The sequence below is a fragment of the Tupaia chinensis genome, unplaced genomic scaffold (assembly GCF_000334495.1).
Source record: "Tupaia chinensis unplaced genomic scaffold, TupChi_1.0 Scaffold000146_1, whole genome shotgun sequence".
NCBI classification, from domain to species: Eukaryota; Metazoa; Chordata; class Mammalia; order Scandentia; family Tupaiidae; genus Tupaia; species Tupaia belangeri.
Window position 1 is genome coordinate 8,248,695 of NW_006159616.1, and position 14,330 is coordinate 8,263,024.

General features: G+C 43.2%; 1 protein-coding gene across 1 annotated transcript in view; it reads right to left on the reverse strand.

Annotated features, from left to right (window-relative positions):
• The window catches only part of DNAJC16 (DnaJ heat shock protein family (Hsp40) member C16), a 60,949-nt gene that overhangs the window by 10,764 nt on the left and 35,855 nt on the right, over window positions 1–14,330 (reverse strand). Inside the window, 3 exon segments of the mRNA XM_027770617.1 lie at window positions 1,667–1,797; window positions 9,201–9,359; window positions 10,114–10,218. Of these exon segments, the coding sequence (XP_027626418.1) occupies window positions 1,667–1,797; window positions 9,201–9,359; window positions 10,114–10,218 (395 nt within the window).

The following is a 14,330-nucleotide window of genomic DNA, read 5'->3' on the forward strand; positions in this document are numbered from 1 at the left end:
GGGGGGGGGAAGATGACCACGTCCCCCCCCCTTCCCGCCATTCTCCTCTTGAGATTTTGGGCACATATTATGCCTAGCATGTTTACTAAGCCGCCGGGTCTGGGACTTGAACTATGCTATTGGCCATGTGGGATCCAGTACCTTAACCACCATATCATTTGCTGGCCCCAATTCACAATTTTAAAGATCACTGGCTAATGTGTGCAGAATTGACTTGAGGGTATGAGAGTGGACCGAGAGCAGAGAACCCAGCTGGAAGACTGCCATGGTGGCCTTAAAGAGAGAGAGTAATGATTTATTCTGGGATGATAGCGATTAAAAAAAGAAAGTGAGAGAGAGAGAGAAATGTATGGATTTGGAATATGTTTTGAAGGTTGCATAAACAACAACCCTTACGGTCCGGGATATGTGTGTGTGTGTGTGTGTGTGTGTGTGTGTGTGTGTGTGTATACAAGCATACGTACATTTACATATATGTATTATTATTATTATTATTGTTATTATTAAAATCCTTCCTGGGGACCAGCAGCTGGCATAATGGTCAGGCTGCAGAACTCCCACATGGCCAACCACGGTTCCAGTCCTGGATAGGGAGGCTTAAAACTCATGCCAGGTGTATGTGTCTGAGAGGAGAATGGAGGAGAAGGGATTGTGGCATGGCCACCCCCCTGGGGGGTGATTTCTCGCTTTTTGACTCTCTGTCTCTCTGGCAAGTACACACGCCCTATAGCAAAAATCTCAAAAAAAAAAAACCCCCAAAAAACCTAAAATAATATTCTTCCTTCTTCTCTCTTAGACTATAAAGAAATCTGAAAAGTCTAGAAACATAGAGAAATTCATTTTAGACAATATTTCAGTTTCATTTTCAAATAATACGAATACTATGTTTTCCTTTCACATTGTACATATGAAATGACCTTAAACTTCAAACTATTGATTCACTAATCTAAGAAAGGTATAATAATATTACCCTGTATTTACAGACCTTTTAGATACTCTATAATATTCTTCACATTTCTATTGTCCCTGAGCCTCCCCAGTTCCTGGCTATTTCCTGTCCTATCCTCAGTTCTCAGGCTTACCTCCTGCTCAGCTGCGGTCCTGGCTCCTCTCTGAGACCTCCACAGGCTCACTCTGCAGAGTGCTCAAGTGGGGACAGTCACTCTCCCTTCTTTAAAGTGACCCAGTCTCTCCGTGACATCTAGCTAAAGGCTACTCAGCCTGAAGGTCTCAGTGGAAGTGCTTCACCTCAGGGAGCTCTCTGACCTCTAGGCCAGGCTGGCATATGCAATTGGGTTCTAAGATGCCCTGGACTAAAATAACTGGCAACCATTGTAGCTGTTAATTGACATTTGTTTTAAAGGATTATTTTATTTAACTTTATTTATTTATTTATTTTAATCTGACCAAAGAGGGACAGAGTGAGAGTGAGAGTGAGAGAGAGAGAAAGCGAGAAAGCAAGCTGCCAAGTCTGGGGCTCAAACCGTGGTCAGCCATGTGGGAGTCCAAAACCCCCAACTACCACGCCATCTGCCAGCCACATCAGAATTTGTTAAATGAAGAATAATTTCTGCCTGTCACAAAGTAGACATTTAATCACCCTGATGTAAAATGCAACATGGCCCTTCCATTGCAATGTCAAGAGGAGACAAAGTTGAGTCCTTACTTCCTCTGTCGGTGAGTCCGTTTCACGGGGCAGAGTTCATGGAACAACCTCTGGCTGGTGAGTCTGGCTGCCAACAGATACTTGTTTTGGGTCAAGAAGTCATCCATAACTTGTTTTTTAATACCTCGGGCCTGGAGAAAGACCAAGAAACAGTTGGTGTTTATTCAGTTTTCTAACTACAAGTGGGCTTTTGCCTACAAGCTTAGTAAAAATGTGGTTAACTTTGACTAAAGTAATATACGCAAGGACAAACCTGTGTGAGCAAATAAACATGTAGCTATCTCAGGTCAAAGCAAAATCAAATGCTCTTTCCACTACAGAAGTTTTGTATGTTGTTTCGTGCTGATAAATTGAAAAAGTTAATCATTCTGAATTTTAGGCAATTTTATCTGTATTCAGGATTTGTAGCAAACTGAACAATTAAAAATAAACCCCAAAGCAACAATGTTACTAAGTACAAAAGGCATAGCAATTAAAAATGAACCTCAAAATAACAATATTATCAAGTATAAAAGGCAATGTTGGGACCAGCAGATGGAGTAATGGTTACGTTGCTGGACTCCCACATAGTTGACTGCAGTTTGAGTCCCGGACCCAGGAACTTGAAATTCATGCCAGGCACCTGTGTGTGCATGCCCAAAATCCTGAGAGAAGAATGTAGAAGGGATTGTGGCATGGCCATTCCTTGGGGGTGAGGATTTCTTACTTCCTGTCTCTCTGTCTCTTTCTGTCTCTCTGGTGAGTACACACACATACCTTATAGCAAAAACATGAACAAAAACAAAACAAAAACCTCTCTTAAAAAAAAAAGACAATGTTACTAAAACTGTATGATGACCATTTTGTTAATGGTAAAATAAAAAGTGTATTAAAGTAAGCATGTTACTGATTACATGGTAAAATAAAAAGTGTATTAAAGTAAGCATGTTACTGATTTAAAGGACTGAAATTGTACACAGCAGATACTCTGACTACGATGGAATTAATCTAGAACTCAATATAAAATGCAAAGTGGTAGGCCCCAAATCCCAACACGATGGAGAAATGGAGAAGGGACTGCAGTGTGATCATACCCCACGGGAGTATGATGCTTTTTAGTGCCTTTTCCTCCTCCATGTCTTTGGTGAGTAGTCATGCATTCTGGCACATTAAAAAGAGAGAAAGAGAGAGAGAGAGAGAGAGAAAGAGAGGAAGAAAGAAAGAAAGAAGACAGACAGACAGACTCCCTTTATGTTGGAAAATTAAGAAACATACTTTGAATAACCCATTGATCTAAGAAGAAAGCGTATCATTTCAATGAATTTAAATGACTGATGAAAGTACTATTTATTGAAATGTTGGTATGCAAATAAAGTAGTACTTGGAGGGTAATCTTTTAAAATTTTTAAATTTTATCTTTTTTTTTTTTTGAGAGATATTTGCCTTAGGGCACATGCAATTGCTGGAAAGACAGAGACAGTGACAGGGAATGTGAGAAACTATCCCCCAAGGGGGATGGCCATGCCACAATCCCTTCTTCTCTCAGGATCTTGGGCATGTACGCATATGTGCCCGGCATGAGTTTCAAGCCACCAGGTCAGAACTTGAACTGCAGTCAGCCATGTGGGAGTACAACAAAGTAACCACCACGCCACCTGTTGGCCTCTAATTTTTTAAAAAAGAACCTAATAAGTACTATATTTAGAAAATTTAATTAGGAAAGTCATGACTCATTATTGCATAGAAAAACAGAAAAATACATCATGACTTTCCAGCCACGTAATACATTACAATATTCAGAGAGATCATTTCCTGGCAAAGCTTTCCAAAATGTTCTGACTCACTTTTTTTAATTTCTTCTGCATTTTTTGAAGAGTAATCTTAAAATTAATGTAATAGAGAACCAGCAGATGGGATGGTGGTTGAGGTGCTGGATCTCACGTGGCTGACTCTACAGTTTGAGTCCTGGCCCCAGTGGTTTGAAAAGCATGCTGGGCATGTGTGTGTGCCTGCCCAAAATACCAAGAAGAGAATAGAGAGGGGACTGCAGCAAGGCCATCCTCCCGTGTGTGTGGGGGTGATTTTTGTCTCTTCAGCAAGCTCACATGCCCTATGGCAAATAAAACCAAAATAAGAAAAGGGTAATAGAAAGAAAATTAATGAACACAACATCCATGTCACGAAGTTAAAAAGAGGGCTGACCCAACTGCACAGCGATTAAGTATAGTGCAAAGGGAGCCAGATCCCATAGGGCCAGCCAGGGTTTCAATCCCAGTCCTAGTAGATTGAGAAAACATGCTGAGTGTGTATGAATGCATGCTCCATATCCCCAAAGGATGAAGAAATGGAGGAGAAGGATTGTGGTATGGTCATACCTCACAGGTAGGTGCCTTTTCCCTTCCTCTCTCTCACTGTTAAGTTTATGTACCCTCTGGCAAGAGGTACCTTTTTTTTCCCCCCAAGAGATTTTTTGCTATAGGGTACATGCACTCGCCAGAGAGACAGAGAGAGATAGAAAGCAAAAAATCACCCCCCAGTGGGGATGGCCATGCCGCAATCCCTTCTCCTCCATTCTCCTCTCAGGATCTTGGACATGCATGCACATGCACCTGGCATGAGTTCAAGCCACCAGGTCCAGGCCTCGAACTGCGGTCGACTACATGGGAGTCCAGCGACATAGCCATTACACTAACTGCTGGTCCTGAGGTACCATTTTTTTAAAAGAGATTTTTGCTATAGGGCATCACAATCCCCTCCCACTCTCCTCTCAGGATTTTGGGCACGCATGCACACGCACCCAGTGTGAGTTTTAAGTCACTGGGTCTGGGACTTGAACCACGGTCAACTATGTGGGAGTACAGTGATATAACCATTACGCCATCTGCTGGCTCCTAATTTTTAAAATTATTATTATTATTAAATTTGACCAGAGAGAGAGAGTGTGTGAGAGAGCAAGCTGCCAGGTCCAGGACTCAAACCACAGTCGGCCATGTAGGAGTCCAGCGCCTTAAACACTGTTTCACCTGCTGGCCCTACCTGGTGTGATTTTCAAGCCAGAAGGGTTGGGATTTGAACTGTAGTTGGCCAGGAGGGATCTGGCTCCCTTAACCCACTGTGCTAAAGGGTGATGACCTTCATGAATTTTCCTCTCTTATACAGTTTCAAACTTTCAAGGAAGACAATCCAATCCTACATAAAGTCTTCTTGAGTACAGAAAAAGAGTCAGTGTATTCCAGCTCTTTTCATGATGCTAAACCCCACGAGAGCTGAATATTGAGAAGTTAGAAGCCAATCTCATTTCTGAATATAAATGTTAACGTCCTAAACAAGATGACAGCAAACTGAATTCAACAATGTACTTTTTTTAGAATTATTTTATTTATTCATTCATTTATTTTATCAGAGAGAGGTTCAGAGAGAGAGAGAGAGAGAGAGAGAGAGAGAGAAAGTGAGAAAGCAAGCCACCAGTTAGGATTTGAACCATGGTTGCCACGTGGGAGTGTCCAGTGCCTTAACCACCACACTACCCGCTGGTCCCCATCCAGCAATGTATTAAAAACATTATATAAATCATAATCCTATTGTATTTATTTCATGAATGAAAGTTAGATTTAACATTTAAAAATAAATTAATATGAATTAGTACATTACAGGGGATTAAAATTAAAGAAAAGTCATAGGATAATCTGATAGATGTGGAAGAAGCATTTGATAAAAATCAATATACCATCCACGGTTAAAACTCTCAGTCAACAAGGAATAGCATAAACTTCCTTAATCTCATAAGGAACATGCACAAAAAGCTCCGGCAGGGCTGGCTCTGTGGTCTGGTGGTAAGGGAGCTGGCTTCCATGTGGCCAACGGTACAGTTTGAAACCCAGACCTAGCAGCTTGAAAAACATGCCAGGCACGTCTGTGTGTATGCCCTAAGTCCCGACAGGATGGAGAAATGGAGAAGGGGAAATGACTATGCCCCATAGGGAGTGCTTTCTCTCTCTTCCTCTCTGTCTCTGTCTAGTGAGTACATGCATTGTCTGGTAAAATTAAAAAGAAAAAAAAAAAGCCTCTGCAAATATACTTATTAGGGATATGTTAAAATCCTGCCACTATTACTATTTTTTAATTTGACCAGACAGAGACAGAGAGAAAGGGAGAGCAAGAAGGCAAGCTGCCAGGTAAGGGACTTGAACCATAGTTGGCCATGAGGGAATTCAGCGCCTTTAACCACCATGCCACCTACTAGTCCCACCCTTCCACTATCCTTAAGATCTAGATCAAAGATGTCCCCTACTTCTATTCCTTGTCTCACCAGAGATCAATAGAAGGTAAGAAAAAAGAAATACAGTAACAGCTAAAAAAAGAAGCAAAATTGTCATTAATCTCAGATGATACAACCCTGTACTTAGCAAATCCCAAAAGATGGTACAGATTATTTAATAGAGTTTAGCAAGGTAGCTGGATGACAGGAAGTCAATATGTAAAAATCAGTTGTAGGGGGGCCAGCAGGTGGCATGGTGGATGGGGCATTGGGCTCCCATGTGGCTGACTGCTGTTCAAGTCTCAAGCCTTGGTGGTTGGCCTTCTCACCGATCCCCCCCCCAGGTGTGTCTCTCTCTGGAGCATGTGTGTCCTATAGCAGATACAAATAATAATAATAATGATAACAATAATGATAAATAAAATTAAGTAAATAAGTCTTTAAAAAAATTTAAAAACAAAACAAAAACTCAATTATAGGGCCAGCAGGTGGTGTGGTGGTTAAGGCATTGGACTTCCACATGGTCAACCGTGGTTCAAGTCCTGGACCTAGTGGCTTGAAAATGATGTTGGATGCATGTACATGTGGGCCCCAAATCCCAGGAGAATGGAGAAGAGATTGTGGTATGTCCATCACTCCTGGGGGGTGATTTCTCACTGTCTCTCTGTGTTTCTCTCTGGCGAGTGTATGTGCCCTATGGCAAAACTTTTAAAAAAAATCAACTGTATTTCATATACTGTACAAACAGAAAATGTACTTAAAATAACATCCTTTTTAGGGGCCAGCAGGTGGCGTGGTGGTTAGGGGCACTAAACTCCCACATGGCCGACCAGGGTTCAAGTCCTGAACCTGGTGGCTTGCTTTCTCACTTTCCCCCTTTCCCTCCCTGCTTCTCTGGTCAAATTTAAATAAATAAATAAATAAAGTTAAATAAGATAATTCTTTAAAGAAAAAGAATTATCTTTTTAATAATACAGAAAAAATGAGGTTCCTAAAATAAGCAGAAAAACAATGTGATGTTATGGACAAAATGATGAAATCCTATGGAGACATATGACAGAAGACCTAAACAAATGGAACACGTACCACGCACATAGGTTGGATGGTCCAATTTTGTAAAGATGTCAGTTCTCCCCCAGATTCATTCTGTTTTGTTTTAACTTAAAAAATATTTAATTTAATTAATTAATTTCTTTTAATGTGATCAGAGAGGGACAGAGTGAGAGAAGGTGAGAAAGCAAGCCACCAGGTCCAGACCTTGAACCGTGGCTGGCCATGTGGGAGTCCAGTGGCTTTACAGTGCCTTTAACCACCACGCCACCTGCTGACCTGTTTGTTTTTGTTTTTTGGATTTTTACCATAGGGCGTGTGTGCTCATAGTAAAGAGACAAAAAAAAAAGTGAGAAATCACCCCAGGGGGCTGGCCACATTGCTGTCCCTTCTGCATTTTCCTCTTAGGATTTTAGGCATGTACACACACCTTCCCAGCATGTTTTTCTTTTTCTTTTTTTCTTTTTTTTTTGAGAGAGTTTTGCTATAAGGTGCATATGCTTGCCAGAAAGACAGAGAGAGAGAGAGAGACAGAAAGCGAGAAATCACCCCCCAGGGGGATGGCCATGCTGCAGTCCATTCTCCTCCATTCTCCTCTTGGGATCTTGGGCATGCACACACACGCCGGGGTCACGCACACAGACGCAACCGGGATGAGTTAAGGCCGCCGAGTCCAGGACTTGAACCACGGTCGACTACATGGGAGTCCAGCGACATAGCCATTACACCATCTGCTGGTCCCTCCAGCGTCTTTTTCAAGCCACTGGGTCTGGACTTGAACTATGGAGTTGGTCATATGGGAGTAAGTGCCTTAACTACTACACCGCTGACCCAACTGAAATTTTATGGATGCCGATAGAAACCAAATAGATGAGTTCTCCCTGAGAACAGGAGAGTCCGGTCTGAACAGTGCTGTAAGGCAACAGAACGTGTGCACATCTGACCGTTTTCTCAGGACCGTGCACCTGAAGTAGCTCACGCTGCTTCCTAGACTCTCTGGATGTTTTCACGTCATGAATGTCCTCATGCCCTAATCCACCCCTCCTTCCTCTCCCATCAGTCACGTCCACTGGTTACAGCCTTCAAAGTGGCTGTTATAACGAGGGGCCGGACACCGGTTCGGCAAGTGCCTTCAGGTGAGTGACCTTGGCCATCCCGCTCTCCTTGTCACAGGGTTTAGCCAGTCACCGCTGTGCGCGGTTTCTTGCTACTCTCCTTTCAGAGTCATGATGACACTGGGCCACCAGGTGGTGTGGAGGTTAAGGTGACTGGATCCCACAGAGCCAACTCTGTGATGTGAGTCTCAGACCCAGTGACTTGAAAATCACACTGGGTACATGTACTGCATGCCCAAAATTCTGAGAGGAGAATGAAGGACTGTGACGCGGCCAACCCCCTGAGGGGTGATTTCTCATTCTCTCTTTCTCTCTTTGTCTGTCTCTGTCTCTCTCTGGCAAGCACAAGTGTCCTGCAGTAAAAAAAAAAAAAAAAAAAAATCTGAAATCTGAGAGACCTTGGCATATATTGTTAGGTGTAACTTTCAGCCAGCTAGGATCCTGGGCGTGGCCTGGGCATTTTCAGGTCAACCCAGGTCTGAACTGGGGTCTTTCCAGTGGCTCCGGCGTGGCGAGGCAGGAGCTCTGCTGCCTGTGCCACTGCAGGGGGCCTCGTGATCCTCCTAACCCTGGCCTACATGAGCTTTTCCTTTACTTACTTTGCTTCAGGCTTTTTCACACTCTGATACTTATTAATTCATTTTGTAATTTATTTTGAAAAACAACTGATTTTTCCAACAGGGACACTTTTGAGGTAAAAATAAAGTGAAAGCAAATCAACACCAAATTAGATAAAAAAAAAACAACACCTCATTTTAAAATGTGCTCATTTTGGGACCAGCAGATGGCATAATGATTATGTCACTAGACTCCCATGTTATCAACCATGGTTCGAGCCCTGGACCAGGTCCGTGTGCGTGCGTGCCCAAGATCCTAAGAGGAGAATGGAGGAGAAGGGACTGCAGCGTGGCCATTCCCCTGAGGGGTGATTTCTCACTTTCTGTCTGTCTACTGTGCATGCGCAGTATAGCAAAAATCTCTCTTAAAAAAAAAAAAAGGGTTCATTTAAGGGAAGAAGGTGAAAACAAGTTTTTCCTTCACCTCATCCACTTCGTTGCAGCTGCTGTTTGTTTCCATGGAGGCTCAGGAGAAAATGTACAGGAGATCTTGCGACGAGGTGGTTCCCACATACCTGGAGAGTGTCAGCAGGCTTGTCCATGTGCTCTTTAAAGACCAGGATGCTGGGGGTGTACACGTTGATGTTGTGCTGCCTCATCATTTCTTCCGCTCCTCTCAGGCCGACGTGGACGTATCCAAACGACAAGTAATCCTTGTATGCAAAAGCAGTCAGCTGTCAGGGATAAGAGAGAGGAAGCGAAGGAAATTGAGAGCACAGCACCTGAGCTACGAATCACGCAGGGCTGTGTCACACCAAGGGTGGAGAGGAGGGCCGCTGGCTCAGAGAGCCCGACTAGAGTTTCTCTACTCTGCGCGCTTCAGAACTCCGGTGCTCTCTGCACAATCTGTGCCAACCGTGGGAGACACAACTAATTCTTTTTTACAGATCAAGCAAAATAATCATCATATGGGGATGTGTACTGGGTGGGAGGGAGGTGAGGCATATTTGAGGAATTTCCTGTACCCTGATCACATGAGACGGCAGTGACCATGCCGATGGTTAGGAGCCTGCCCTGTCCCGCCTCTCAGCACGGGATGAGAGTGTGCTGGAAGCGTGGTACAGGGCGCCGCTGAGAGGGCAGGCTCGGAGACACACAGGTTCGGGTGGGGATGGCGTGCTTGCCCTGCAGTGCTGAGACCTTGGGAGGTCACAGACTGTGCGGAGCTCAGTACCCTGTCTATGATATGGCGACAGTGCCTCTATCACTGGCTTCCTCTGAGGGTTACGTGGTACCATGTGTGGGAAGTGCCAGCAGTCACTAGCACCTGCAGACGCTCAGTGTATGCTGCTCAAGTGAAATGTCTGGTCTTCAAACACTTCCAGTGAATGAACGCTGACGTACAGAAAGGACAAACAGGCTACAAGCTCCGACTCAGAGGTTACTTCCCTCCAAAACACGAAAACATGACACCAGCATATAAAGTACCTTGTACAGCAGCGGCACCACGGGCAGCTGGTCAAACAGAAGGACATGGGGTTTGTTCTCCTGCTGCCAGCCGGAAAGGAATCTGACGTAGTTTTTATTTGTAACCTTCAATTGAAAATAGAATATTAGTTTCAATACTTAATTCTTTTTTAAAAAAGAATTATTAATTTAATTTATTATTATTCTTAAATTTGGTGAGAGAGAGAGAGTGAGAGCGAGAGAAAACAAGCTGTCAGGTCCGGGACTTGAACTATGGTCACCCCTGTGGGAGTCCAGCACCTTAACCACCACGCGACCTGCCAGCCCCAATATTTCATTCTTTACTACTGCAGAAAGTGAATCTTTCTATTTTTATCTGAGTAAAACAATCAAAAGAACAGTGAGGATTGATTTCATATTTTCTTCTGTTTCGGCTCTTATAGGCTGAAGTCCTAATCACAGCTGACACGACTGCGGACCAGCTACAAAAACTGAGCTTCTGATGTTGGTTCTGGCTGAATTAGAAAGCACACTTCTCTTCTTCGTGCCTTTTTAAAAAAAATAATCAAAAAGTGTATGTTTTTCATAAACAAAAAGTATATGAGATGAGTATGTGGCCATACTCGTCTCGTCCTCCCTGCTGGGACGACTGGCATGGCCACCCGCCTGGCTCTTTGCTTGGACAAGGTCTTGCTGTGCTCAGGCTAGCTGAGGGCGCACAGTGCTCCTTCCTCTGCCCCCAGGGTCCCAGGACTATGGCACTGCCCACTGCTCCCGGCCTTCAGACTGCTCAGGCGCTGAACCCTAGACTCATGTGAGGTCGCAGCCAATGGAGGACGGTGACTTAGCACACTGTGGCTGGGCCTTGAGTGGACTTCATCTAATAATCTGCAAAAGATAATCCAACATTCATCCTTTTTAAATGCCTTAAACTGAAAACAAGGTGGCTCAAGGCCAGCAGGTTGTATGGTGAAAGTGCTGGACTCCCATATGGCTGACCACGGTTTGAGTCACAGACCTGGTGGACTGCTTTCTCTCTCTGGTGAGTGCACATGTCCTATAGCAAATGAAATAATTATATAATAAATGAATTAAACAAATAATTCTTAAAAAAAAAATAAGGTGGCCCACCTCATTGGTACATTAAATTTATTTATTTTCATCTGACTAGTTTTTCCCTGCTTATGTCTTAAAAATATTCTGAGAAAACAAATAAGTATATTGAAAAAATGTGGGGCTGGCCCACGTCCTCCTGGGGAAGGGACCTAGATCCCACAGGACTGTGTGGCCTGAATCCTGTAGAAACACACTGGGCAAATGGGTACATGTGCCCCAGATCCCCACAGGATGGAAACATCAAGGACGAAAGATGGCCTTGTGGCCACACCCGTCGCGGAGTGCTTTCTTTCTCTTTCCATCTCTCTGGTCAGTCATGCACCAAAAATACAAACAGAACACCAACAAAACCCATCAACAACATAAAATGAATGTGGTTAAGTGAGTTGGGTCCCACATGGCTGACTGTGGTTTGAATCTTGGAAGTAGGGCTTGAAGAACATACTGGGAACATGTGTGCATGTGCCCCAAATCCTGATGGAATGGAGAACGGAAAAGAAAGGAGTGTGGTGTGACCACGCCCCACCAGGGAGTGTGCTCTGTCTCTCTGGTGAGCACACATGCCTTCTGGCAATTAAACATAATGAAATTTCTAAATTTCAAAGTAACTGAGAAAGGACTCTTAGTTTGCTTTAAATAATTTATTCTTGGGCCCAGAAGTTAGCATGGTGGTTAAGCTGTTGGATCCCACATGGCCAACTCTGTGGTTCGAGTCCCAGACCTGGTGGCTTGAAAGCTGGGCATGTGTGCATGCATGCCCCAAATCCTGCAGGCATAATGGAGAAGGGACTGCAGTGAGTAAAGTTTTCATAGTAGTTCAGAAGATTTATCTTTCCATATTGTATCAGAATGATCTATATAATGCCCAAACTGGATCATCTCATTCCTCATTGTAGGACTCAGACCGCTGCAACGGCTCCATCACCTGCAGGCCAAGGCCCAAGTTCCTCACAGAGGCCTGGAGGTGCTCCGAGCCCCTCACAGCGAGACTTCTGCTAACCTCCCAAACCTCATCCTCCTCTGCTCACTGACAACTAATTTGGACAAAGCAGGCTATCTCCCAGCTCCTGACCTTTGCCTGTTCGCAACTCACTCCTTGTCTTTTCTTACTTGGCAAACTCAGCACAGGGGTCACTTCTTCCAGGAAGCCCATCCCCACTCTTTAGGAATGGGTTCCAACACACTGGATGGAAATAACCACTCACTTGAAAAGTGTCTTGGGGCCAGCAGGTGGCATGGTGGTTAAGGGCACTGGGCTCCCACATGGCTAACCACGATTCAAGTCTTGGACCTGGTGGCTTGTTTTCTCACTTTCTCTCTCTCACTCTGTCCCTCTCTGGTCAAATTAAAATAAATAAATAAAGTTAAATAAAATAATTCTTTAAAAAAAGGTGACTGGAACACATACGTTATTTCATGCCCAGCACGACACAGGTAATTAATAAATGTTTGAGGACCGGTCTAGCAATCTATCATCACTTTAGACTTCTACATTACTCTCTCACATTTTAAATTCATATTAACAAATACTTCTGTGGGTAACGATCCTGGCAGGACAGTTTATCAAGAGCTCATATGGAAATATAATGGAGATTTTTATATGTTCACTCTACTTGGTACTATTAAAATGACTGTGTTTTGAGGGGGGGGTCAGCAGGTGGCATGGTGGTTGGGGCACTGGACTCCCATATAGCTCACCAGTTTGAGTCCCAGACCTGGTGACTTGTTTCCTCATTTTCTCTCCATCTCTCTCTCTCTCTCTCTGGTGAGTGTACATGTCCTGTAGCAAATTAAAATATAATAATAATGATAAAATAAAAAATTCTAAAAAAAAAGATTGTTTTATAAAAAAATTTTTTTGGGGGGGACCAGCAGATGGAGTAATGGCTATGTCGCTGGACTCCCATGTAGTTGACTGCCGTTTGAATCCTGGACCTAGTGGTTTAAACTTACGCTGGGAGTGTGTGCGTGCATGCCCAAGATCCCGAGAGGAGAATAGAGGAAAAGGGATTGTGCTGTGGCCACCCCCTCGGGGGTGATTTCTTGCTTTCTGTCTCTCTATCTCTCTTTCTGACGAGTCCACATGCCCTATAGCAAAAAACTCTCCCCACCAAAAAAAAAAAATTTTGCCACAGGGTACATGTGCTCATCAGAGAAAAGAGAGAGAGAAAGTAGAAATCACCCCCTGAGGTAGCCTGGCCATACTGTAATCCCTTCTCCTCTGTTTATCACTGTAAAATTTTGGGCATACATGCACACATGCCTGGCATTTTAATCAGGCCACCAGGTCAGGGACTTGAACCATGGAATAGGCATGTGGGATCTAGTATGTTAACCACCACACTAACTCCTAGGCCCAAGAATAAATTATTTAAAGCAAACTAATAGTTCTTTCCCAGTTATTTTGATCCCTAATTTAATGTACTGGGGAGAAGAACTTAGATGTTGAAATGTAAAATCATAAACGAATATGAACTTTTGTGTCTAAATTCTTTAGCTCAACTTTTCCTTTGTGAAATTCATATTGTGTCATTATAAATTTCTAAAATTCCAAAAATAATATTTATTCCTACAGGATCTTTTTTTTAAATAAGGAATTTATTTAATTATATGTATTATCATTATTATTGCTATATTTTAATTTGACCAGACAGAGACAGAGAGAAAGAGAGAATGAGAAAGCAAGCTGCCAGGCCTGGGACTTGAACCACAGTAAACCATGGGGGAGTCCTGTGCCTTAACCATCATGCCACCTGCTGGCCTCACAATCTGTTTTTCTCCTTTTTAAAATATTTATTTATTTAACTTTATTTATTATTATTATCATTGTTATTTTCCAGTTTGATCAGAGAGAGACAGAGAGAGAAAGAGAAAGGGAAAATGAGAAAGTAAGCCACCAGGTCTGGGACTCGAACTCTATCTAGTTGGCCATATGGGAGTCCCGTGCCCTTAACCTTCCCGCCACCTACTGGCCCAGAATCATTTTTTCTTCTTCTACAGATTTTTTTTTTAAGAGAATAATTTTTTTAAACTTTATTTATTATTATTATCATTGTTATTTTCCAGTTTGATCAGAGAGAGACAGAGAGAGAGAGGAAGTGAGAAAGCAAGCCACCACGTCT